The sequence below is a fragment of the Trachurus trachurus genome (genome assembly GCF_905171665.1).
Source record: "Trachurus trachurus genome assembly, chromosome: 3".
In the NCBI taxonomy this organism is placed as follows: Eukaryota; Metazoa; Chordata; class Actinopteri; order Carangiformes; family Carangidae; genus Trachurus; species Trachurus trachurus.
The window spans coordinates 31,846,666-31,870,852 of record NC_139893.1 but is presented as its reverse complement, the minus strand read 5'-3'; the positions used below and the strand labels follow the sequence as shown (position 1 = coordinate 31,870,852).

Here is a 24,187-nt window from a genome sequence, read left to right as displayed (position 1 = left end):
GTCTATACTCAGCAAAATGTTCTCTAGGCAAGTTTTATGATTTGACATCCCCGGTACGCAGATAATGGATTATGTGCACCATAGCAACAAAACCAGTTAGAGGCGGCCTATAATTAGCCTAAGTGAAGCTGCTGTACCTCTCCATCCCACACACACACACACTCACCGACAAGGACACACACACAGCAGAAAATTGAAAAAGTATGTTTAGTGGGAGTTATGCTTTGCCTCTTAAAATGAGTTGGAGAGCTGCAAATTTACAGAACGGTTGTCTCTAATTCAAACAGGAGGGAGATAAAAGCCTGTCGTTAAGCACGGTGCAGGGCTGCACCTTTTGTCTACTTACTGTCAAACAGCAGCTATCGGATGTTACAAATCTCTACTACTTTCCTCTCTCAGGGTTTGGACTGAGGAGCTAAAAGTCACTGATCCAACCCTTCTTCTTCTCTTAGACATTTTGTTTCTATACAGCAAAACTGCTACAGTGAATATTTTTGTATGAACCTAAAAATATAGATGCTCTAATTCAAAATGATATCAGTCTATAAAATCAGTGTATCATATGTCCGTTCATCTCTGTGCAAGAAGAGGCTGATAGAACATGAAATATCTCAAACTTAGCGAAAATAACTCATTACAACTTATTATCTCATAGCGTGGTGAATGTGCAGGTCACAACTTGTCCACCAGAGCATTTTGGAGTTGTTGGATTGTGTATTTGATAAGTTTGATGAGTGAAACCAAGAAATCCCATTAGCCTCCGTAGTGTAGCTCTGAGCAGCTCGCGGCTCTTCTGCCCTGCTAAGCCAGACCGCAGTAACTACACGAACAGTGAAACTGAGAAAAATGGCTTTAAAGTTTTTTGATTAGCCTTCCAAATGTGTTGTAGGTAGATTAGTGAAAATACACAGATTTGACAGGTTTTCATTAAGTAATATTTATGCAATAAAATATATTACCACATATTTTATATTTGACCCCTAAAAAGCAGATACTGCGCTCTGCTGCCAGGTTTCCTTAAATAAATACACAGGTAATGCTACGGCAAAGCGCAGTAACTACAATGTTGTTGTTTTTTCCAGCATGCTTCTCGCGCCGTCTAGCCTGTACCTGGTCTTTTTTTAAACTTAACAAACTTCTGTCTTCATGGCCTAAACTCAACCAAAGCATCAGAGCAGAGAAATGTCTTTTTTTCTCCCCCAGTCTGCTGTCAGCAGGAGCGGGGGCTGCAGCAGACTCGCGCCCGTGTGGGCTGAGCTCAAGCCGCATACAAGCCGGGTTCAGCCGCGCTGAGCGGAGCGGGGAAGGGGAAAAAAGTGTAGCCTACCGGTATTTCTTCTACTCTGTGGGACGGTAGATCATAACGGAGTGGGGGAGAAAGCAATGGGACAGATCTGCCCAGTCCCTGAGCAGCGCACGTTTCACAGACAGGCGCACAGTGTAAACAACGTCACCGGTTCAGCACCATGGATAGCTGGGGGGGGGGGGGGGTCTGAGGGTCCGAGGGTCCGCGGTGTTTCGGGGGGGGGGGGGGGGAGCGAACCGTCCCTGTGCTGGTGCTAACCTGCCGAAGCTAACGTTAGCTAGCTACCGTAACTGGCTAGCGGTGTGTAGAGAGCGCAGTAACTGCAGCTGGAGTCCAGGGGAAAAGAGGCAGAGTGCAGTAACTGCGCAGTTACTGCGGTTTGGCTTAGTTTCAAGAGTGATTTTGTAGTTACTGCAATTTTTCATACCTCATATCTCTAAAACTGAGCAACATTGACCGCTGAAAATTTTACACAATATAAAACATTTATTGACAAGTTCAATTTCACAAAAAAATCAATTTCGAATTTTCGGTAGTTACTGCGGTCTGGCTTAGCAGGGCAGTCTTCTCTGCTGTTCTAAAAATAGTTTGCACCGATAATTAACGGTAACGAACCTACTCCTAACACAATAGGGGTTATGGAAATGGGCCAATTTGTCAAAATGTTGAACTATCCCTTTAAATTATGATTAAATAGATCCTGAATGTAGAAGTCAAACTTTCACATTCAACATGTTTGTTGTTTTTCAGTGTCTCTGGTGTCACATTTGCTCGTTGCATGCCTGTCACCCATCACCAACCACCTCGTGGCAACTTCTCTGTTATTAATATATGTACCACTTCCATTCATTTATTTAAAACAAATGTTGACTCTTAACATAATCCAGCCAGTGATTGGAGCATCTACAAAACATGTTTTGCGTGAGTCTGGATAGTCTCGACTCGAGGCAGAATCACATGTCGTCCATGTGTCGCAAGGCTGGAAATAAAAAAATAGCTTTTTTCTTGCGAACCAAACTTCTGAACTTGTGTGATTTACATTCTGCGGCAAAACCAGCGAGGAAACGAGGAGAACAAAGAAACAGATATTTTTTTTTCCCTGTCAGCGCCCAAGGAGGAGGATAAAAAAGGATTTTTTGTACAGTTACTGCTTGTTATCATCACGTCTCTCTTAAAAATAGCACAGTGGATCAGCGGGACGACTGTATCGCTACACTCCCCCATCTGCGGAGCTGTGAAATCAGAATGAGGACTGGAGTAAATGATTGACCGGAGGAGTCGCTCTCACTCTCTCCGTCAGACCTCCGTGTAGCTATTTGAGACCCTGACATCTTCCTAGTTTACCGAAATGATCAATCAGCCGGACAAGGTTCTGACTCCGCAGACGCCTCTAATTTCCTACGGCGCAAACGGATCTCCGGCTCTGCCCTTTCTTTGCCTTTTGTGTTGTCTCCTTCCTCAAACAGACAATTGGTTTCTATTGATTTCCTGAGCATCATTCCCAGATGACTCATCCGCTCGCTCGGGGAGTCTGGCTCTGTGAGGAAATGCTTTTCTCCAGGTTACCTGCTCGGCTTTTGATGATGCTTGTCAAGGTGGAAGGTCCTGTCTGGGCCTGGAGGCTTAGAATAGTTGTTCATGATAGTAAGTGGGAAAGATTTATAGTGGATCCTTTCTCTAAGAGGAATAACATCATCTTTGGTGAGGCTGAGGCTGGCAAGAGGTGTGCTGTGGCGCCCCTGAGGGGCATTTGGCCTTCCTCGACTGTTTTGTAAGCATTTGACAGGTGAAATAGTGTGGGAACTGCAGGGAGTGTTGCTTTAAAATGCTTTTTGTTGCGCTTGTCGGGGATGTGGAGGTGCCTGGTGAATGCTCAATAGCTCTGTAGGAGCCATTGGTGAATGGTGGAGTGTTGAGGGGGGAAAATGGCTTCCCGCAAGAGCTGGGAGGATTGTTGCTGAGGCTCCTTCTGTGGGGAAACTGTCCACATTTCTCCCCCCCCCCCCCCCCCAACTCCCGCAGAGGAGTGCTGAAACAGTGTTTTTTTTTTTTTTCTTGTTACTGATCGATCAGACTGACGCGTACTTTGCCGGTTTGTCAGGCCCGAACCATTTGGACGGTCGCCATACGAACTGATGAGCCATATGTTCTGGCCAAAGCCCGGCTCGCTTTCCAACATCCTCCACTCGCGGAAAGAGACATGCTATGGAGTTTATTGTAATGGCACAAAGCTGTCTCGCTGTCAACCCTCATTTTCGTTGTTTTCACTGTTGTCTTCCATGTCTCATGGAAATCTCACATGGAGGGACGGTAAAACAAGGTCGGTTGTAATTTGCCCCCCCTGACAAATATGCTATTAATCAGTCTGATAATTGCTTTGTTCACTTGCTCTCTGAGTTTGGTCCAAGCCCCTTCAGGCAGGACAGATCCAGCCGGGGCCTTTTCAGAGATGGAAAGATGTTTGGGGTGAGACACATTGGTGATGGAGGGTGAGTCACCCACGTTTTTGATGATTGGGGCAATGGGAGGGTCAAACGGGGTCCTGAGAAACCAGAAAAAAATGTGGGGCGCTTCGTGCTCCCCTTCGACTTGATTCACAGCATTTGTCTTTAGTGTTACCAAAGAGGAAGACGAGAAGAGTCGAGGTAAAGAGAAACGGACGGGAAATCAGGCGAACATTTTGAGGTTGAGAGAGAAATGGGAAGTGGAGACGGACGGATGGAGAGAAACACAGTTTATGTGGAAGGGAACGGCTGCTGATGGACGGTACTGGACAGATGGAGGAATGTGGGTTTTGCGGGAATGGCTTGTGGTTGCTTTTTAGAGACGGAGAGAGTAAGGCGGAGAGCGAAGCAGAGAGAGAGAGTGAGAGATTGTTCAGAGCCAGCGCCTGGCGAGGGCCATTGTTCATCCTTCCCTTTTGAGCTTAAGGAGACAGGAGAGTTTCACACGCCACTCGCAGGCATCCTGCTGGGCAGCCCCGGAAGGGGGCTATTGCAGCCGGTAAAGAAGGCCTGGCCATAGGGATAAATTACTCTGAATGGAGGGGTCTGTGTTTGCCGTTTTCTCCTCCTTTTCTAAAAGGAGCCAGAGAGGGAAAGAATTCAACCCCAACCACAGGTTGTCCGCTTCGCTTCTGGAAAGGCTCTGCCTTCCAAGTCACCAATTTAACATCCCTCCACCCCCACCGCCCTCCAAACCCTCCAAACCCTCCACTCCCACCTCCTCTGGAATGCTCCAGGGTTTTGTTGTCCTGCAGGGACCAGGGTGTGTATGTGTGTGTGTTTCCTCCTAGGTTTCATAACTTGAAGATGTGCAGATATCTTTTTACTGAGGAAATTGATACAAATTTGTGAACATGAATGTTGAAATCACTATCACATCAACTACCAACAAAATCATGACTTTCTGTTCCAGCTAATAAAAAGAAAGTAGCAATGATGAAGTTAGGTAACTTATCTTGAAGGAGAAGATATTGATTGGTCCCGTGTCTCTCAGGTGATTGACAGGGATGTAACAATGTAGCCTATATATTGTTTTGTTAAAGAGAATTTACAAAGTGTGTACAGATGCTTAGAAGTGATAGAAAAAAGGCCAAGTTGCCATCATTGATTAGACTGGAAAAAAACAAAAAACGAGTGAAAATATGACCTTTAATATGATTGCATCCTTGAGATTATATTATTGACTGACATCACACAGAAATATTATGTAATATTAGGTGAGCAAAACAAAAAACTGCACACACAATACAGTCCGAGCCGACTCCCTGTGGCCTCCGTTTTGATGTTTCTTGATGTTTTGTTGTTAATTAGCAAGACTAAAGACCTCTGTGAGCCAAACATTGTGCGTATATTCGTACAAGCCTTTGTGTGTGTGCACATGTTTGTGAATGTTTGAGTGCTCCGAACAGTTAGCAGTTCACTTTAATGGCTGGCTGTTGGACTGATGAAGAAAACAGAGAGGTCAATATACTAAAACTGGCAAAATCTCACTCGCAGATTTGAAATTTACAAGCCCAGTTTTTGCCCCGAATCCCAAATGTTAACATCATAGAGCGTCTGGTGCCAACATGGAGGAGGTTAGAGCTGCGGAGCGGAGCCCTTCATGCTGCGTCAGTTTATAACTGGATATTACAGAGCTGGACCTCAGTGCCTGTTCCCCTCATCCAGTCAAAGCCCATAAAGTGAGTTACAGCTCGCCCGCATGGAATAATCTCCTCTTATTACACTTATCCCTTCACAGTGAGTTCACATTCACAGACATGGACCAAATGGAGCTGCTAATACTGATCTGGCATCAGGCACGGCCATCAGGCCTGCTCGGGACCGCTGTACTCGCTCGTGTTCGGACCGGGACAGTTCTGGTTTATGGTGTCACTTCCATCTCATTTCCACAAATCATCTGTTCTGGTTTAACTTTTGATTGAGTTTGGGGCGAGGCCAGAGCAGCGCCTGCTTTATTTGTGACATCACAAAGTTACAGGACAGCTGGTTTTAAGGTTCAGTTTCTGAATAGTGGACTTAAATCTTTAATATTTTGACAGTATTAATTAAAGTTAGAACCTAGACCTGTTTCATTATTTTTTTTTAAAGAAATACATGGAAATCGTGCTTTATACAATACTGGACTTTAAATATAAATAAGGATATGATGTGGATCAGATCAAACATAAGTTTAGAGACTAAATGCAACCGTGTTTTTGCATCGTGATTGTTCTTTCTGAGCTTCTTACTAAAGCATCATTCTTTTTCTGAAGGTGTTTGCCGAGTTGGACTAATAAACATGACTAATAATGGCAATCTCTAGAATCACCTTTCACACCCAAGTCATATGGGCCAAACCAAAAGTCAAGACAGCATTTTCTCTGTAAGCCAGGAATGTTGGATTTAATGGCTCTTGTGAGAGTTCTTCAGCTGTTTCCCTGGTTCTGTAGTCTCGAGTTTTAATTGTACAACAGATGGATCTCAGCCAGTTTGCTGCCCCCTGAGCGGGCGATCAATAAATCCCGGGGAAAGAGGTACTGACTGATCTCAGGGGGGGCGGGGTTCTGTCGCAGGCTGTTGCAGACAAGCGGCTAGTGTAGCACTTCTACAGACTGACTAGTGGACTGGACCTGATCCAGACACTAGTTTCACACACACACACACACACACACACAGCAAAAATCACCAGCAGCAGTCTGTGTGTGCTGCACAGGCCGAGGCCGTGCTGCTGGAGATGGTTGAATTGTTCCATAGAGAGAGTTTTCAGACTCCAGTGGTCAGCCCGTTCACCTCGCCTGCTCTCTCTCTTTCTCAGTTATTCTGTGATTTTTATAATACCTGGACACTGGTTCAAGCAGAGCGATGTTAACATTCCTGTTGGTTCAGCTACTTGAGTTCAAGCTGAGTGAGGTCCACCGCTTTTACAACCCAGAAACGTGGTTTTGATTTGCCTCCACAGAACAATAGATGTTTGCAGTTTAAGACGGGTCACTTAATTTGGGTTTATTGGACATTTTTTAGGTTTGCATAACCGCATAGATCAGGGTTTTGTTATTCCCACCCTTTTTTGAAGCTGCGTAGAGCAATGACCACAAACAATGCACGATAAACTCATGGCTGTCTGTCAGTCTTTGGGGGCCAGATGTTTGTGCTAATCTCTAGATTGTTCTGCAAACAAAATGCCCTAGTTATCTGGTTTAGAAGTGGCTTATTTCTTTTAATACATAATTCGTATTTCATTATGATCATTTAGTTTAGCAATTTGCTGCATGTCTGACAGCTTTTCTCCCACTTTGCAGACTGAAAAGTGTTGCTTTCAGAATGCTGTTCTGTCAGAATCTGTAACTATTCATTTTACAGCTACATAAAACAAGCAAAAAGGCAGATGAGAGCCGTATTTAACAAGGTGGAAACAAACCTTCAGCCTCTCGAGAGCTGGAAGGCACCAACTCTCGGTCAGGAGAAAATTCTTTACATGTTCAATCAGCATGGTGCAGATGATTGGGATCCAGTGAATTAAGCAATTGTATATCAAAATACTTGTCAACTAGTTTTTCCTGGTCATTTAACTGATTAGTTGGCTTTCCGTTCCAACATATGTTCCTCAGGGAGGGACCCATGAGTAGTGTAGTGTAGATTGATGAAAAGATCCGTGAGAAGATGGATCGTAGGAGAACTGATGGAGCATGACAGCACTGGAAAGTCAAACTCTTCCCAGGAGGGAGCACTGAGCTCGGGGCTCAGCTGTAGGGCCCTATGATTTCTGCGATCACGGAATCGTGGACAGAATCGCAGAATTGGCCCATGAAAACCTATGTTTTAACGCAGAATATCGCGGAATTTGCCAGAAATTATGTATTTGTATGGAAGAGGAACATAATGTCTGAGGAAAATTGCATGGATAATTTGTAATTTTAGTCATTAACATTAAAAACACACTGTTCTTGGTAGTAAAATAAGAGTAAAAATGGAATTCCCAAAATTAAACGCAAAAAAACTTAATTTTGGGAAAAAATAAAACAGACGTTATAGGGTCCTACAGCTGAAGCTCTGACCCATGTGTCCCTGACAGAGGCCCCTGTTGGGGATGGTGGCGAGTGTGTATGAGGGGGGGTGAGAGGAGTGGTGGTGAAAGGGAGGTAGGAGGAGGAGGAGGAGGAGGGGGGTCAGCTGGCCAAAGAGACAATCTGTGGATTAGAGTGAGCTTGGACACCAAGTGCTCACTCAGCACATTACCCAGCGAGTCTAGTGTTCACAGCCAGAGGCAGAGCTCAGGGCTCCGCTGTGTTTACACTGCCAGGTCTGACACACACACACACACACACACACACACACACACACACACACACACACACACACACACACACACACACACACACACACACTAACACACTCAACACAATCCTATTCATCCTAAACCCAATACATTGCACTGAAATGCCCTGAAAATCTCGCATTCTATGGTAAATCACAGCAATGCTCTGTGAACTGTAGCTACAGAAACAATCAGTATTTATTCAGCTGTATAACGCTGCAGTACTCAGCTACATCCGATTGATTTAGATACAGAATTAGGCCTGTACATCGTGTGCAAAAAAAAAAAAGTTGAGTACGAGTTTGATCAGGCAGTCGGAGTCAACTTTTTGACGATCTGCACTGTGGGGTCCTGCGTTGTGTTCAACGGCCCGTTTGTCTCAGCGGCGTGGCGTTACCACACTGCTTCTTCAGCAGCCGCTGAACAAAAAGAGGCCAAACTTTTGTCTCTCGTTGGCCTCCCCCTCCCCGACTCCACGCACGACGCTTGCTTTCTCACCCACACTTCATAAAAAAAACACTGCAGGAGTCCTCCCACGCGCCCCCTTATACGACAGCCAGGCCTGCAGCTCTTCATCTGCCTCGCGCTCGCTCCGCTGTCCGTCCCATGCATGGCCTACATCTTTTCAACATGTGTGGTGTGTCATCTTTGTGGAAAAGTCGTCTTCCATGTTTCCCATTGGGTCATTAAATCCTTAAAACTCATGTCCAACACACAAAACGGAGCGAATGGAAGTAGTCATGAGGGATCTTTTTATGTGTGTTCTCTTTGATCATAGTACAGAGACCTTCCCTCATTCATTCACATACTGTATACAGTGTACTCAACACACACACAGTCCCAAAGCCACATAAGTACAGTTTGCGGAGGCCAGAGTCATCACAAAGGGCTGACGGCAGAGGAAAATGAAACCTAGTACGACACACTCGGCCCCTCTCCCTCCTTAACCCCTTCATGGCCCTGTGACCAGACAGACCACACAGCATAACACGCGCAGCGAGATCGTGACCTCATCTGCTGCAGGGGTTTAAAATGTATATACATCATTTCAAAGATGTAATAAAGTCTGGATAACCAGCGTCACGATTTCTTCCCTCGGGGTCATACTCCCACCCGACCACCAGATGTCCTCGCACCTACCGCCCCCGCTCCCCCGCCTCCAATGTTTCCAGATGCACCTGCTCACCTGTTTTTAATTCCCAATCACTGTCCTCATCCACCAACACACACCTCCCTCTCATCTGCTCCTCCACTGTTTATACCGGCCCCTTGTTTCCACCAGTCAGTTGCCACATCATTTGTTCATGTCTCTATCTGTTACCTGTATGTAGCTACCAGTTGTCTGCCTGCCTGTCTGTGCCTGTGCCTTGTCCTCAGTACCTGCTACTACTCTATTAAGGTCCCTTCATTGGCCCATCCTGTGTTAATGCTCTTGCCACCAACTGTGACAGAAAACATGTTACTCTACTTTAACCCACTTTTCTTGTCATTGACTTCTATAGGTTTATTTATGCTGTATCAAGTGACTTAGAAACACAAATAGCTTGAGCTTTATTATTTAATGCAAATGAAAAACAGCTCCAAGGTAACTCTGGCAACATTTATGTTTAATTTTGCTCATGGCTTTGTACAGATTCATCTAAATTTGAGCAAATACTACATTGAGGTAAAACAAATGTATGCAACATTGTTTGCACAACATGCAAACAATAGAGAATACAAATGATGATATGATTATATTGATTATATATCATACCATCATTTTTATTGAAGTAAATTTTTATGAAGTGTCCAAAAATGTGTTCATCAATAAGATTATTGATGGACACACATTTGGACACTGCAGCTTTATAAATCTGCAGTGTGCACTTGTGCAGTATCTTTTCTGGGAGCTTTTCACTCCCAGCGTTGTTTTATTTTGAAATCCTGACACTTTTCGGGGAGAAAAGGAGATTTTTTGGGGATTATGTGGGATTATTTTTAAATGCTGATGAGCCTTTTTTTCACCTAACATGAAAACTATGGCTACAGCACAGATAGGTCTGTCCTCTTTCTGTCTTTTTTTTTTCTTTCTTTCACTCGCATGTGTCCCCCACCCCACCACCACCACCACCACCCCCCACCCGCCCACCCACACCCGGTTGTGCCAGCCCACATGCCCGTCCAGCAGCCATCCACTCATCCCTGGCCAAGTCAGTGTTATCTTTGAACTGACTTCAGAGAGACTGCTGGCCGGCCACGGATGATGACACTGTGTGTGTGTGTGTGTTTGTATGTGTAAGGCCTTTTTTTTTTTTTTTTACCCACAGCAGCAGGACCATGATATATCGCAGAGCGTGTAATTATGCTGTTTTCGCTCATTTAAAGAGAATAAAGGACAGTATCCTCCCACATACCTCGAGGTCAGACTTGGTTAATAGGCTGTGTTTTGGCTGAGTGTGTGTGTTTGTGTGTTTGTTGTATACATTCCTGGTGTTATTTGTCTGTACATGATAAACATTCAGTGCGAAGAGTCCATAATGAAACCCCTGGTCAGATTTGGAGGGATTAGTTGTCATACCACTATGGTTAACCTTTTTCCAGGCAGGACCAAAAACACACACAGACAGGCACTGCGCACACATACAAAGACACTAACACACGCACGCTGCCCTGCTGAGTTACAGTATGTTATAAGAAAGTGATTGAGCGCTGCGCTGTGATAAGACTGGAGTTTTAATCAAAGTCTGAGATGAGCAGGCGTGAAAAGAACCCTGCTGCTGACCAACTGCTGCACATTTCAGACACTCCTGTGTGTGTGTGTATAGTATGTGACTGATAGATAACTGGGAGGATGAGCTTGTGATGATGGGCCTGTCCAGGAAGATTTCTAGCAATGCTTTGAAGACTTGGCATCAACTCTGAACTTGTTTGTCTGGTACTTTGTTTACATTCTTGGTCGCATAAACCGGATATTTTAGGCATCTGAAGAATTTCCCTATGCGTTTGAAAAGCGGTACATATGTGCATCAGCTCACACATGTTGTACCTCCACACTTGCGCACTTTTTTTTTTTTTTTTTCCCAGCAGGGCTTCAACATGTGCTGCTGTGGTTACCAGCTCGCCGCATCAAGAGCTGCCTGACCTATGGCGGGCAAATTAGTAGGTGGAGATGAGCCGACAAGGAGGGAGAGCAGGCGGAGGGGGGAGATGAGCTGTTTGGCATCTTGAAGCCAAGTCCGCTTAACCCAGAGCCATCATAACCACATGGAATTCAGTCAATGTGTTCTTTGAGTGTCTCAGCAGCTTTAGAGAGATGTGGATAAAAAAGGAGCAGGATCCTGGGAAGTAATGGTGTACATATGATGTGCAGTATGCTAAATGAACATTTTTTCATTGAACACACTCGGTTTTTTTAACAGCAAACTGAATGTTTCTGTTTGCAACTAATGGAAGTGATCATACTAGAAGATGCACCAAAAAAAACTGTTGGCAACCTCCAATAAACTACAGAAGAAGAATTCAATTCAATTCAATTAAAAAAAAAAAAACTTTATTCATCCCCAAGTAAAGTTTTTTTTTAATTGAATTGAATTGAATTGAACTGTGTCACACAGCAGCACCAGAGGGTTTACTGCTAAAGCCAGTTCATATGAAGACTTTTCTTTACAACTCAGTGCAGATACCCACAGGAAAGACCGCATAATACATGTTTTTTTTTTTTTCAAATCACACATTAAGTTGATGCATACAGGGGCTGGGGATGGAAAGGTCAAAAACACTTGTACTGATAAAGAATTAAAAAAAGAAGGATGGAAGAAATTCACTTGAACAAATGTTGTTCTTTGGGAACTGAACCTTTATATTGTCTGTCCAGTACAAAACAACTATGACTCACTTGAAATTAAAGCAGAAGTAAGTGGTCCGGTCGTTTTCGCTAATGCTGCGTTCCAGGCAGGCTTTTGAAATCGTAAATTACAGCTTCAAGTCACAACTTACGACTTTGTAGCGTTCCAGGCAACCCACTCGTGTTTTTCCGACCTGTTTTACCGGTGAAAGTCACTATAACGGCCACTCGTAACTTCCGACCGGTGAACTCGTACCAGATCGAACTGGTACCACTTCACGGTCGGAAAAATACGAGTTTCCTTGAACGCACCATAACAGTCCTCGTCCCTACGTCGCCACATTCACGGCGTTCCTTGGCTGCACACACAGCCCTGCATGCCGTTCTCTCTCCTCATTGGATAAAAACTGTAGGATACGATAAATGTTTTCTCTTCGGCTCAGAGCAGAGCAGAGTGACTGAGAGACCCGTGTTTCAGTCCAAACACTCTATGTAAGTGATTGCTGTCGGAAGATATAACTATTTAAGACTTATATTAACACAAATATATCACTTACTTCTACTTTAACTGGAACACAACCTCATCACTCTTTCAGAGAGTTCGGAAAGAACAACAGAGCCTAGTCATATATTGTCTGCACTAACTGTCCAACTATAGCCACAGTGTGGTATAGTTTAATTATGAAGCCAGTCAGAGTCCAGAGTTATTAGCAGTGTCATCACGCCTCCTCTCCTCTCCTCTCACTCGCTCGTCTCATGTTGCATCATTTGAATGTTAAAGACCAGAAGTAAAAACCGAAGTGACACAATTTACTATGTGAAGTGAGGTCATATTCATATTTGACAGATTTGTTTTTGCTTTCAAAATAATACTAAAAGTCAAAGATTACTTGCTTTGCCTGTATACAAAAAACATTTTAGTATTCAGTCTCATACATCCCGATTTGTTTGTGTGTTCTGGTTTATATTACTGTTATATTAACCTACGGCGTCTCGGGGACGGTGTCCTGACTGGGTCAATCCAATCCCAAACTTTAATGCTTAATTCGACTTGTCTATTAAAGTTTCACATTAAAGGAAACACTTTAAGAGGTGTCCATCTTCATAAAACTATAAAACTTTATTTTTTGCAAATCAGGAATATAAACATACAATCTGGCTTTAAGACAGTTCTGCATATTCACAGACTTAGAGAGTTTTTATTTGACAATGATAGATTACCTGCAGCCTCGAAGTGGTCCACCAGCCCAGTTAAACTGCAAGGGCTTTGCTATTTTGTTGTCTTAGATGGCAGCTATTGCAGGCATTAAGTGGACAGAGTCATCTGGGAAATGTCCGACATGTAGTTTATTATGTTAACTCGCTTTCATTTAGATGCAATCAGCTTGATTTGTCATTTAATTAATCCTGAAGAGGACAGGATGTGCAAACACACAGGCCTGGAACAGTCAAAAATTGAGCCTTACAGATGTTTCCCCCCCTGTCTTTGAAGTTTGTTTCCTTCTCACTCGACATATTGTGCCTTTTTCATTCAGATCTCAGAGATCATTTATCAAATGTGTCAATACTTTCGCTAAAAACAGCCAATGCAAAGGGGAAGGTGCTGCTACGATCATGTCGTGGATGTTTGCGTCAGTATTTTCAACACTCGGCGTTGCCTAACAATTAAGAGAATTATAAAGAAAAGAAAGTCACTGTTGCAGCTCTGTGTTCAGTGTGAATGGTGAATGACAGCACAGGTATATGTGAGTGTTCAGGCGTCTCGCTCCATCAGCGGTCTCACGCGGCGAGAAAGTGAGGAAGGATGAACGCGCCGTTGTCTGACAGCGAGGTGGGGAGGCAGCAGCGTTTTCCATTGTGGCTGTGCAGCGCCGTGCGACGCCGGTGCTGTGCAGCTGGTTTCGGGGGACTGCTCGGGCTGAACAGTTGCTGACACGCTGAGGCGCAGCTGTCTTTCTGAAGTGACACTTTAACAGTTCGACACCAGCAGCGGATGGGTGGCAGGAAAGACGGAGGGCAGACAAAAGGTTTGACTCGGTCCCTCTGCTCGCCTGTCTTACCCTTCACATTGTCAGATGGTTCTTTTTTTTTTTTTTTTTTTTTTTCAACCCTCCCCAATTTCCCGCTCATCACTTTTTATAGCAGCACACTCATATAGTGAAAGAAAGACGCCGCTCCGACCCTCCAGGTAGTCTCCAGGGAGGTCCACGCCTAATTAACTGGCAGCCTTTTGACATCGTTCAAAGCGTGTGGCCACCCGCTCTCTGGGCCGGGTTACCATTGTGTGTTTTGGCCCCAATGCTGCTGCTCCCTCCTCAGCTCTTCGCACTCGTCATTTCACAATTTAATTGTAAAAAGTTGTGAAAAAGAGTTTGAATGCCACCTGGTTAGATCTTACGACGTGGCCTCCTCCTCCTCCAGGCTGGCTGTGGTCGGTGAACACAGGCTTTTGGCGGCCGGTTCCTGCTCGAGGTGGATCAGGTTTAGGTGTGGTGTCAGGTTGGGTTCTGTGGGATCATCTGTGTTTACCTATTTTTGGGGGAGCATTGGGGACCACCTGTCTTGTTTGACACCAGACCTGTTTAGACAGTTTCAGTGTAGCAACCAGCAAGTGAAGGATCTTTGGTGGTCTTTGTTTTCTTTTTCTCTGCTGGAGGTTCCTGTGTGTGTGAGTCGCGGCTCGCACAGCAGCAGCAGGTGAACTCAGACTTTAGTTTGTCTGTGTCACTGTTGCCACGACGAGCAGCTTCGACACATCAGCGTGCAACTTTTCATTGGATGGAAACAGTTTCCTCCTTTCCCAGTGGGTTTGATCTGTTGTGTCCACATGCGTTTGATGTAATCAAGTTTCCGTTGCAGTGTTTCAAACCTTGAAACTAGGAGGTGTGTCACATTCTGGGGTTCTGACAACTCCCGCCACATCCCTTAAGAAGCGATCCGGTCGTTTTGGCTAACTTCTTGTCAGCCGGTGGAGTTAGCAGTCCCCGCCCTCGTCCCTACGTCACCACATGCACGCGCATCCCTTGGCTGCACACACAGAGAGGACCGCCCCTTTATGCCGTTCTCTCTCCTCATTGGATAAAGGTTGTAGGATACAAGGAAAGTTTTCTCCTCGGCTTACAGCAGAGCAGAGTGACTGATAGACCCGTGTTTCAGACCAAACACTCTATATAAGTGATTGCTGTCGGAAGATATAACTATTTAAGACTTATATTAACACAAATATTCCGCTTACTTCTGCTTTAAAGGTCCCACATTGTATACAGTCGATGTCAATGGTCTTTTTCATCATAAAGCTGGATTCATTTCTGCATTAGTGCAGTAAAAATATCCAGATACTCAATGCACAGGGAAGATGCATAGAGCTTGTAGTCATTACTTCCTTTAACTTTATGATGTCACAACAAAGCATCCACCTCTCTAGCCTCTCTGTCCCACTGTCCGTTTTACCTTATATCTGCTATATTTTTTATTCGATCTCTCACCAAACAGTCAGCCAATCAGAAGAGAGAGCCTCTTGGAGCCCCCCACACCTCTCTTCTGATTGGCCAGAGCTCAAGCCAGAGGCCCCAAGGGAGAAGGGAAGTGATGTAAAACTACTCTGAGATGGTTTTTTGCATAAAACTACACATACACTTCAGATAAAATACCAAACAAGTGTTAAATATGGGAGTAAATACAGACTGTGTGCATTTCTCTGCAGACTGAGCGTTTAAAAGCTTTCACATTATTATCACAGATCTGCTTTGTAATCAAAGAGGACATGGAAATATCCCTTTATACAATATGGGATCTTTACCACAAAAGCTCAAGTAGCATTTATGGACTTAAGAGTAACTCTCTATAGGAGTCACAGGCAGGAAAGGCACAGTCTGAACACCTGCAACTCTTTCAGTGTCAAACTGATCCACTGACAAAAAAGAAAAAGTGGTTAGAAAATGTTCACAGGTGTCTCTCTGTTGTCCCTGCTCCGCTTAAACTTCTGTTTAATAGACTGAATCACGTATTGTTGCTAAACTTTGCACTCTGGGCTCAAAGAGATCCACTGTCTCTACAAAACAGCCCAGCATGTGATCTGCTATCTGTGTAATGCATCAGAGGCTTGTCATGCTGGCGCTCTTGAAAGCGCCGTGCTGCCATGGTTGGCTGCTGCTGCTGTGTGGTGTGTATGTGTGCTTGTGTGTTTGTCTGCAGCCTTGCATAACAATCTAGTGAGTATATAGACGATTCTGCCTTAACTTCGTCAGGCGCTCCGTACTCTGGGGGATGTAGTATGTGACACTGGTCCTGGTGCTATGTGGCTCAATTTCACACAAGTTTCTTACATGAATGTCCTTCATGTTGACGATTGACTCATCATTATCAGTCTCAAAAGTTCACATCAGCATCTTTTTGCTGAGTGGTTATTTTTGGTAGCAGGTCACAAGGGCTACTAACTGGTATGCGCATTGTTCCTTCGTGCTTTTAGCTCATAAAAGGAAAAAAAAACTATTTTCTACTCCAGAACAGATTGAGAGTGTTTGCAAATCTCTGCCCACCCACGTCGGAAGGTATTTCGCACCATATTTGACTATTTTATTTTTCTGATTTGACAGCTTTGGCAGTTTTCTGTTTTTCATGGCATCTGCAGCATGAGACACTGCTAATTTGTGGCCGATGTTGCATGCGCCAGTTCTGCGCGTACCTGTCAGAGGTGACACAGTATCGGCTATACAACAATAATTTCTTTTCCATTACCGCGGAGCAGGTGCTTCCTTCTTCCTCGTTGTGTTTGAGGTGTTTTGCTCAGCATCTGCTCAGCTTTTTGTCCACTTTAACCAAGACTGACACCGTGATTGTGTTACATTGTGTTAGGACATTTTTCAAACTTCTCAAAGGTGTTTTTTTTTTCTTCATGTAAACACTTCAAAGTGTCTCACTTGCTGTAAGTCAGTACATACATCATTAGTTTTGTCCATCCACCAAATTCTTTAGGAAAGGCTGCCAGGGGATTTCTTCAGATTTGGCTCAAGTATTCACTTGGACTTGAGGAAGAAATACTGAGACTTTGGTCAAAGGTCAAGATAACTGTGACCTCACAAATCATGTTTTATGACCACAACTCAAGAATGACACGGTTTAACACAAGGCAAAACGTAGGCGAACACTATAATGATATATCATATCCAAAAGGTCAAAGGTCAACTTGAACATTTTATTATATCTCTGGAGTCTGGAAAGACATGGATGTAAACTGTAACTTTACCGGTTAAGATAATGCTAGTATTGTCTTCATGTATCTTTAAGAGATGATGATTAATGATATGATAACATGTTGCCTCCTTCCTTTCTGACCAAAATGTCATCTTGTTTCCTACCTGTCAGCATTTAGACCACTGCAATGTTTGGCCGACATGTCTTCCTTGTTCAGTTGGCGGTCTAGCTCCAATTAAGTTACCCTGCTGACAGCAGTGTAATTGTCATGCCGTGTCAGAAAAAAAATATATTGTGCATGAAATAGTGAGTTTTCTGGAAAATGCTGCGAGGAAGCATTTAATAGTTCAAATAATATTCCTGTTGAGTGATTTGCAACACGACCACTAACACACTAACCCACAATGGTCTGATGCACCCTGATGGACAAAACCAGCAAGAGCACACAGATCTACCCATCATTGAATCTCATGCTGGCGTCTTGCTGTACACAATGCCTTGTCATATCACTATGATCTATTCTCAGGCCTACTTGCTCGTACATGTGCAGCACAGCGAAGCTTCCTGCTAAAAGCTGGAAGTTCCTCCAGCTTTGGTTGAAGCAAATGGCTCCAGTATGTTTGACAAATGTGCGGCCTGAGATGTGGCTTCATGTTGACACGACTCCTGCTAAAGCTCACAGACTCTAATTTAGCTCAGTGCAAACACACACAGACATACAGATGAATAAAATACACATAATATTCAAATCCAGCACAGCTCACAATGTTGCAAGCTGTGGATACTATGTAGTAGCAGTAATTAGTCTTTGTTTGGGATTTTCAGGCCTTAGTCTGTACCTGTCTGTCTCTCTGAGTCCAAATGGCACACACACACACCCCCACCCACACCCACAGCCCGCCCCCACACGTCCCAGAGCTTCAGGAGCTACACACTCCACAAGAAAATTACAAAGACAACTTTAAAGACAGGAAGACTTGGATGACGCCATGCCCCGTTTCCCTCTGGAAACGAGGGGAGGGGAGGGGAGGGGGAGAGAGAGAGAGAGGGGGGGAAAAAGTTGGGGAAAAGGAGAAAAGACGGGAGGCAGCTGAAGGGGAAGTGTGAAGAGGGGATGGTGGAAAGAGAAGAATGAGGAGAACGAGAAGGGAGAGAGCGGGAAATGAAAAGAAAGAGGCCATTAATTTAGTGCTGTGGGAGGGATCTGAAGGTTACTGAGCTCTCTCTGCCAGGCCCTCCTGGGTTGACTGATGCCTTTGTGAGAAGGCCAGGAACCACACACACACACACACACACACTTACACATACACACATACACACACACACACACACACACACACGTATGCACACATATGCTATGCGTGTTCCAAGAAACTCTGGGTTTGTTGCGGCGGGCCAGTTTCAGCAAAATAGACACACACACCCACACACACACACACAGATGGTCATTAATAGGCTTCAAAGTGAGAGCTAAATGGGAAACCTTTATTTATTGCTTCTCCTGAGTGTGATGTGCCGTGATGCGTCTGAAGGTGTCTGGAAATCAGAGCTGAGTGAACGTATGGATCCTGTCTGTGTGTGTGTGTTTGACTATGTATTTTTGGGATACTGTTGTGCACACAGTGTAAGGAAAACAAGGCCACATTAAAAAGGGGGCCAGTAAACACTGTGCCAGGCTCTATGGAAAAGAATGAATTTGTATTTCTTGTTAAATGTAACTTTGTTCCTCCTAAATCAAAATAAGGTCGGAGCCGCAGCCGAGAGAGATTGAAGACGTTTGATGATTCATAATGTTCTGTTTGGCCACAGCTCCTGCTGTCAACAGAAGCGCCTGTTCTATCAGAGAGTGTCTTCCTGTGATTTACTGGATCATTTAGTTCTGAGGCTCTGGAAGGAGAGAAGTAAAAACTTCTGCAACCCACGTGGACATACAGTGTGTAGAGCTTTGGTTTATTATGGGGTCACAACAAGCCAAATGTATAGAACCAACCAGCCTGGTGGATGGTCAGTCATTCATGTTCCATCAGATACAGTCTGCGTCCACTCTGCTAAGTTTTCTTTTTTATACATTTTGAAACTAAAACAGCTCTACGTCTGTCCATACTGCCACAGCTAGAGACGCATACACACATGAGCGATCGGTTACACTGACTGAGCTTGAAAGGGAGCAGATTGTCCACTCTGCAGTTGATGAGTCACAAAAACAAGCAGGGAGGAGCAAAGAGCTACAGTGTTGAGATGCAGCTGCTGGCAAAGACTGCAAAGTCAGTAGCACTTGGGAATTCATTATCCATGTCATATTTACCTCTGGTAGTTGAGGCAGATGGGACCAAATCAGAAAGTGAGAAGCTATGATTTCCTTAGGAGTTTTTGTGTGGAGTGGTACAGATAGAAGAGGAAATCTAACCAATACAAAAAGGAATATGGACAAAGCCATAAACAAAAGTCATGAATCGCCTCACAAATGGTCATGTTGATTGATATCTGTACTAATAAAAGCAATCTGGTATCAAATGACAAAGAAACTCTGCTAAATAAATAATGTTTTATAAGAAGATGTTGTTTTTTTTAATAAAGGCTCTCAGCTATGAACATTTATGGAAAATAAAAGCTCCTCTCTCTGAGGAGCTAAAACGACCTGTGGCTATACTGCTTTATAGGCACGGCCATAATAACACTGTGCTTGTTCCTCCTTATACAACAACACACACATTCATGTTCTGGCAGAAGAGATTAATTAAATAAACGACATTCACATAAAGAGCGGCCGTGTGAATTACTCTCTTTTGAATGCCACAAATTGTCCAGAGGAGATCATATTAATCACGTACTCCGCAGCGTGGCCAGCAGCCAGATTGGTTGGTGAAGTCTCATTTTCTACACGGTGACATAGTGTGCCCGGCTGTATGGAGGGGTGTTAGGCTGTAGTTTACAGTACACAGCTCGTTGGAGCGCTGACAGAGGAGCTGTGTGTGGCAGACGGCCGCTCGGAGAAACGCCGCAGAATCTCCCTGGAAGAGTGAACACGAGCAGGCCTGACGTTCAGACCGAACCGTCATTTTGTCACCGCTTCAGTGTTACGGCAAATCGGCTAATTGGGCGCTAATGTTTGGCAAAAGGGTGTTTGAGTAGATTTGTGTCTGTTCTTCCGTGGAGACTAGTTTTGACCAAAATCCCACAGTCGTAATGAAAAGCGACGACGGTGTGTCGGCTGTGGAAAAACAGCTTTGAAAAAAGTGAAAATGTGTTGTGTCATATCGGTACTTGCATCAGACATGTGCGCAGTTTGGCACTTAGTTCTCTTTGTGTATTTGTGTGTTTTTCATGCCTGTTCCATTAATTGTCCCCTTGGGTCAAATTAAAGTCTGTGAAGTCAAGTGAAGTGAATTAAAATCCCCCTCAAGGACTTGAGACTTGACTTGTCTTGCAAGACTTGAGGTTTAATTTGGACTTTCCCTAAAAGATAAAAAACACCTGCCAACTTTCTTTTTTTCTTTTTTCTTTTTTACTTCAACCTCCATCAAGGTGATTTATGGAGACAAAACTGTAACCACAAGTTCAGCAACAACGTGGCTGAGCCGATTTTGTCAGACCTGAAACCAGGTTACAGTAGTTTTAATCTGCGTGGAGTCCCAGCCGGGTGGAGTTACAGCTGCAGCGTAAATCACGCCGAAGTGGACTAACTGGTTGGCTGTGGCTGTGCTGTCACATAAACATAAAGGTTAAGCAGGGTGAGGATTTATCAAAATAAGAATAAAAAAATGCAATAAGTCACATGTTTGAATAGGCAGCTGTGTCACATGTTACAGTAAGAGTCCTCCTTGTCCGACTCCTCCTGATCACTGTCGTCTGAGTCAGGGTTCACAGGCGGGTTGCGCTTGTGTGAGTCCACCTGTACATTAAACATGATTTGCTTATTTGAATTCAAGCAAAAACAAGTCATTTAACCTGAGCTTGACCCCTCTCTCTCTCTCTCTCTCTCTCTCTCTCTCCCTCTGTGTGTGCAGGCGTTCAGGGCAGCGCCGAGTGCTCGTGCGGGAGGAACCACTTCACGTGTGCGGTCAGCGCCTTTGGGGAGTGTACCTGCATCCCGGCCCAGTGGCAGTGCGACGGAGACAACGACTGCGGGGACCACAGCGACGAGGACGGATGCAGTGAGTTCACGATCCCCCTGATTCTGTTTTTGTCGTCCTCCCTCTCTTTATTTCCTTCTCTCTCTATTATCGATCCACAGATAAAAACAGAAGCGGTAAAAGTCAAATTAAGACATTTGTTAGATTCTAGAGTTAAAATCCACTTTGAGTCGACTCCATTGACCAGCGGCAGTTGGCGACGTCAAGTTGGCACCCGGGCACTGCAGGCCTGTTTATTAGATTTGGTGTGATTTCTTGATCCATGTGTCCTGCCAGTGGATTAGGAGCTGGTCTGCTCCAAACAGCTGAAAATGCCTTTGCCCAGTTGGTGACAGATGAATTAGGACAGAGAGTTCCGCATTTCTAGAGGAGGGTGAAACAAAAGTTTGTCATTCAGGTCATGTTGAGAGAGGGTCAGACCTGCAACCTCTCAGCTTTTAATCAAACGTTATGAAAAGAACACTTTTGTTGACTTACAGGTACAAGTAGACACATTTTGCAATTATTATTATTAATGATGAATAAAAAACAGAAAGAAACAGATTTTTTTCTCAATAAAATCATCATGCTTTTCCATTATAGCTGAGTTCTTCATAGTACCTCTTTAGCAGGGGCGGGGTCGTCATATCACGGCGGCTATGGCCACGTCGTCTCGCTCTCTTTTTTTGAGTGTTAGGGGGAAGTTGCGCTCGCGACTCTTCCAGTGACGACTCCCTGGCTAATCAGGGGAAGACAGTCAGCTGACGTCATGTTTTAGTATCGCTTCGGCTCGCTTGGAACCCCGGCTGAGGCGTTACCAAAAAAGTACCAGGTACAGGTATTAGGCGCTAGTGGAAAAGCAAAAAACCAGAGTAGAGCCTCGCCGTGCCGTAACGCGCTAGTGAAAAAGCGCCATTTGATTATAAAGCATGCAGTCATCAATGGCAGCCTTACCCCCGGGCTACTAGACCATCCATGTTGTACCTGAAACCTTTATTTTTATTCAATCACATAGAAAACAGCCAGCATCAGAATAATGGCTCAGTCGTTACTGGAGCTCCAGAGAGGAGCCTGAGAGAACAGATGTAAAACTACATTCAGATGGTTTAAGGTGCTTAAAACAATAATGTATCTTCTTATGGATGTCAAAACCTCATATAAAACACTGCTGAGTGGAGCATTTAATGATCAAAGAATAACAAAAAAATATTGATAATCTGCTCCATGTCATCAGGCCAGTTGGAGTCTCAGCCTCAGATTCCTGCTTTTGTTGAATTGAACATTTTGTCATGAATTTTTATAGAAGGGAATTTAATCAGCACTAATGTAATGATAGATCTTCTTTCATTTAAAAAGTCAAGTTTGTTGTTGTTAGATCTCACAGCTTGACAAGTGTTAGTTGTAAATCAACATTTCAGTATCACGGTCCTCTTGAGCAAGGCCTTAAACTCCCACTTCTCACCAAAGTCTTTGTTTGGACTTGGCAGCTCTCTGGTGCAAATTTGTGTAACTGAGCGACTTCTGACTTTTTGCTAGAAAGGTACAAGTGTGCTCAGGCAGAGTTTCCCTCTGCATAAATAGTCCAGAATAGTAAGAAAGAAAAAAAAATAGTATAATTGGGCCCATATGGATCCCATCATCACCCAGTGAAACAGTGAATGGGTCACTGGTCCAGGCGGGGTAGTATTTCTGGTGCAGAAACAGAGCGAGGCGCTCTGCGTGGTGTATGCCCCGTGCAGAAAAATGCTTGAGTGACTTTTGGCACCAGGCAGCGTTTGGCTGGAGGGAAGTCTTGGCAGCGGAGCCAGACAGGAGTATTTTCCTGCAGAGCATGTCAGTTTGTCAAGTGGAGGAGATCTTCACCGCTCCTCTTTTACACTTCTGTGTATCGATGTGAAATGTCAAAGCGAGCTTCTCCTCCTTCCTTGTTTTGTGCGCGCTCTGCAAGCAGTCGAGCAGATGCTGCCCTTTTTTTTTTGTTTGACACTATCTGCGCCTTTGTGCGCTGATATTCTTTCCCCATCCGTCTTCCTCTGTCACATTAGGCTAGTTAGGGGTTGGGAGAGGGGATGCTAAGTGTTATTGATCCGTGGCCGGTTGAACGTTCAGTGAGTGCGATCGCCGCATATTGATCCGCGGGATGTCACTTTTTTTTTCTTTTTTTTTTTTAAAGGAGACACATGGAAGCAGTTGACGGATATCAGGGCATCTCGCCGGACCTTTCCTAATCCATTAGTACTGTCTGATCGATCCCGCGCTCCGGTCGGGTGCTCGTCCTCTTGGACTCACGCCATTCAATCTCGTAATCGCCGAGCTCGTAGCACAGAGATTCATGTTGCTGCTGTGGCCGTTTCAAGCTACAGCTTTGGTATTTATTGCCTTTGTTTTATCTCTTAACAGGAACAACCTGATCAATGTCGTTCCTTTATTTAGCTGTAACGTCTGCAAAGCTTTGAGCACAGTATGCTTCACATTGGGACGTCTTCACTTTCAGATTTGTCAGTTTGGTGCAACTAAAGATATTGATTTTGTCTGTTGCGTAGTAACTCAGGTTTAGCAATTGATCACCGTCTTGTTTTGACACTTTTGATACTGAGCATTAATCAAGCAAAAATGCCAAATACTCTGTTGTTCAAACAGAGTGTTAGATGTTTTTCTCTGTTTAAATCATGGTTAAAATATCTTTGAAGTCTGGACTTTTATAGATCAGTCATTCAGCCTTGTTACTGGGACTTCATAAGAAGTCCCTGTTTTCTACTGTTGTCGTGCTAAATTATGGATAACTTTCCATCCATGGCCGTTTAATAATGAAGTGATTTATGAAGGAGAACATTTTTGAAATGTTTATATCTAAAGTCTGCACTGCACACCAGAAAAGAATTTGATTTATTTAAACGGGACACGAGCTGGAAAAAGTTTTAAAGTTATGATTTAATCATCTATTGATCG

At 44.1% G+C, this 24,187-nt stretch overlaps 1 protein-coding gene across 1 annotated transcript in view; it reads left to right on the top strand.

The window, feature by feature from the left end:
* lrp4 (low density lipoprotein receptor-related protein 4) overlaps positions 1 to 24,187 on the top strand; it is a 118,596-nt gene that overhangs the window by 33,734 nt on the left and 60,675 nt on the right. The window contains exon 2 of the mRNA XM_083969383.1: positions 21,134 to 21,280. Coding sequence (XP_083825509.1) covers positions 21,134 to 21,280 — 147 coding nt within the window. The remainder of the gene's footprint in view (positions 1 to 21,133; positions 21,281 to 24,187) is intronic.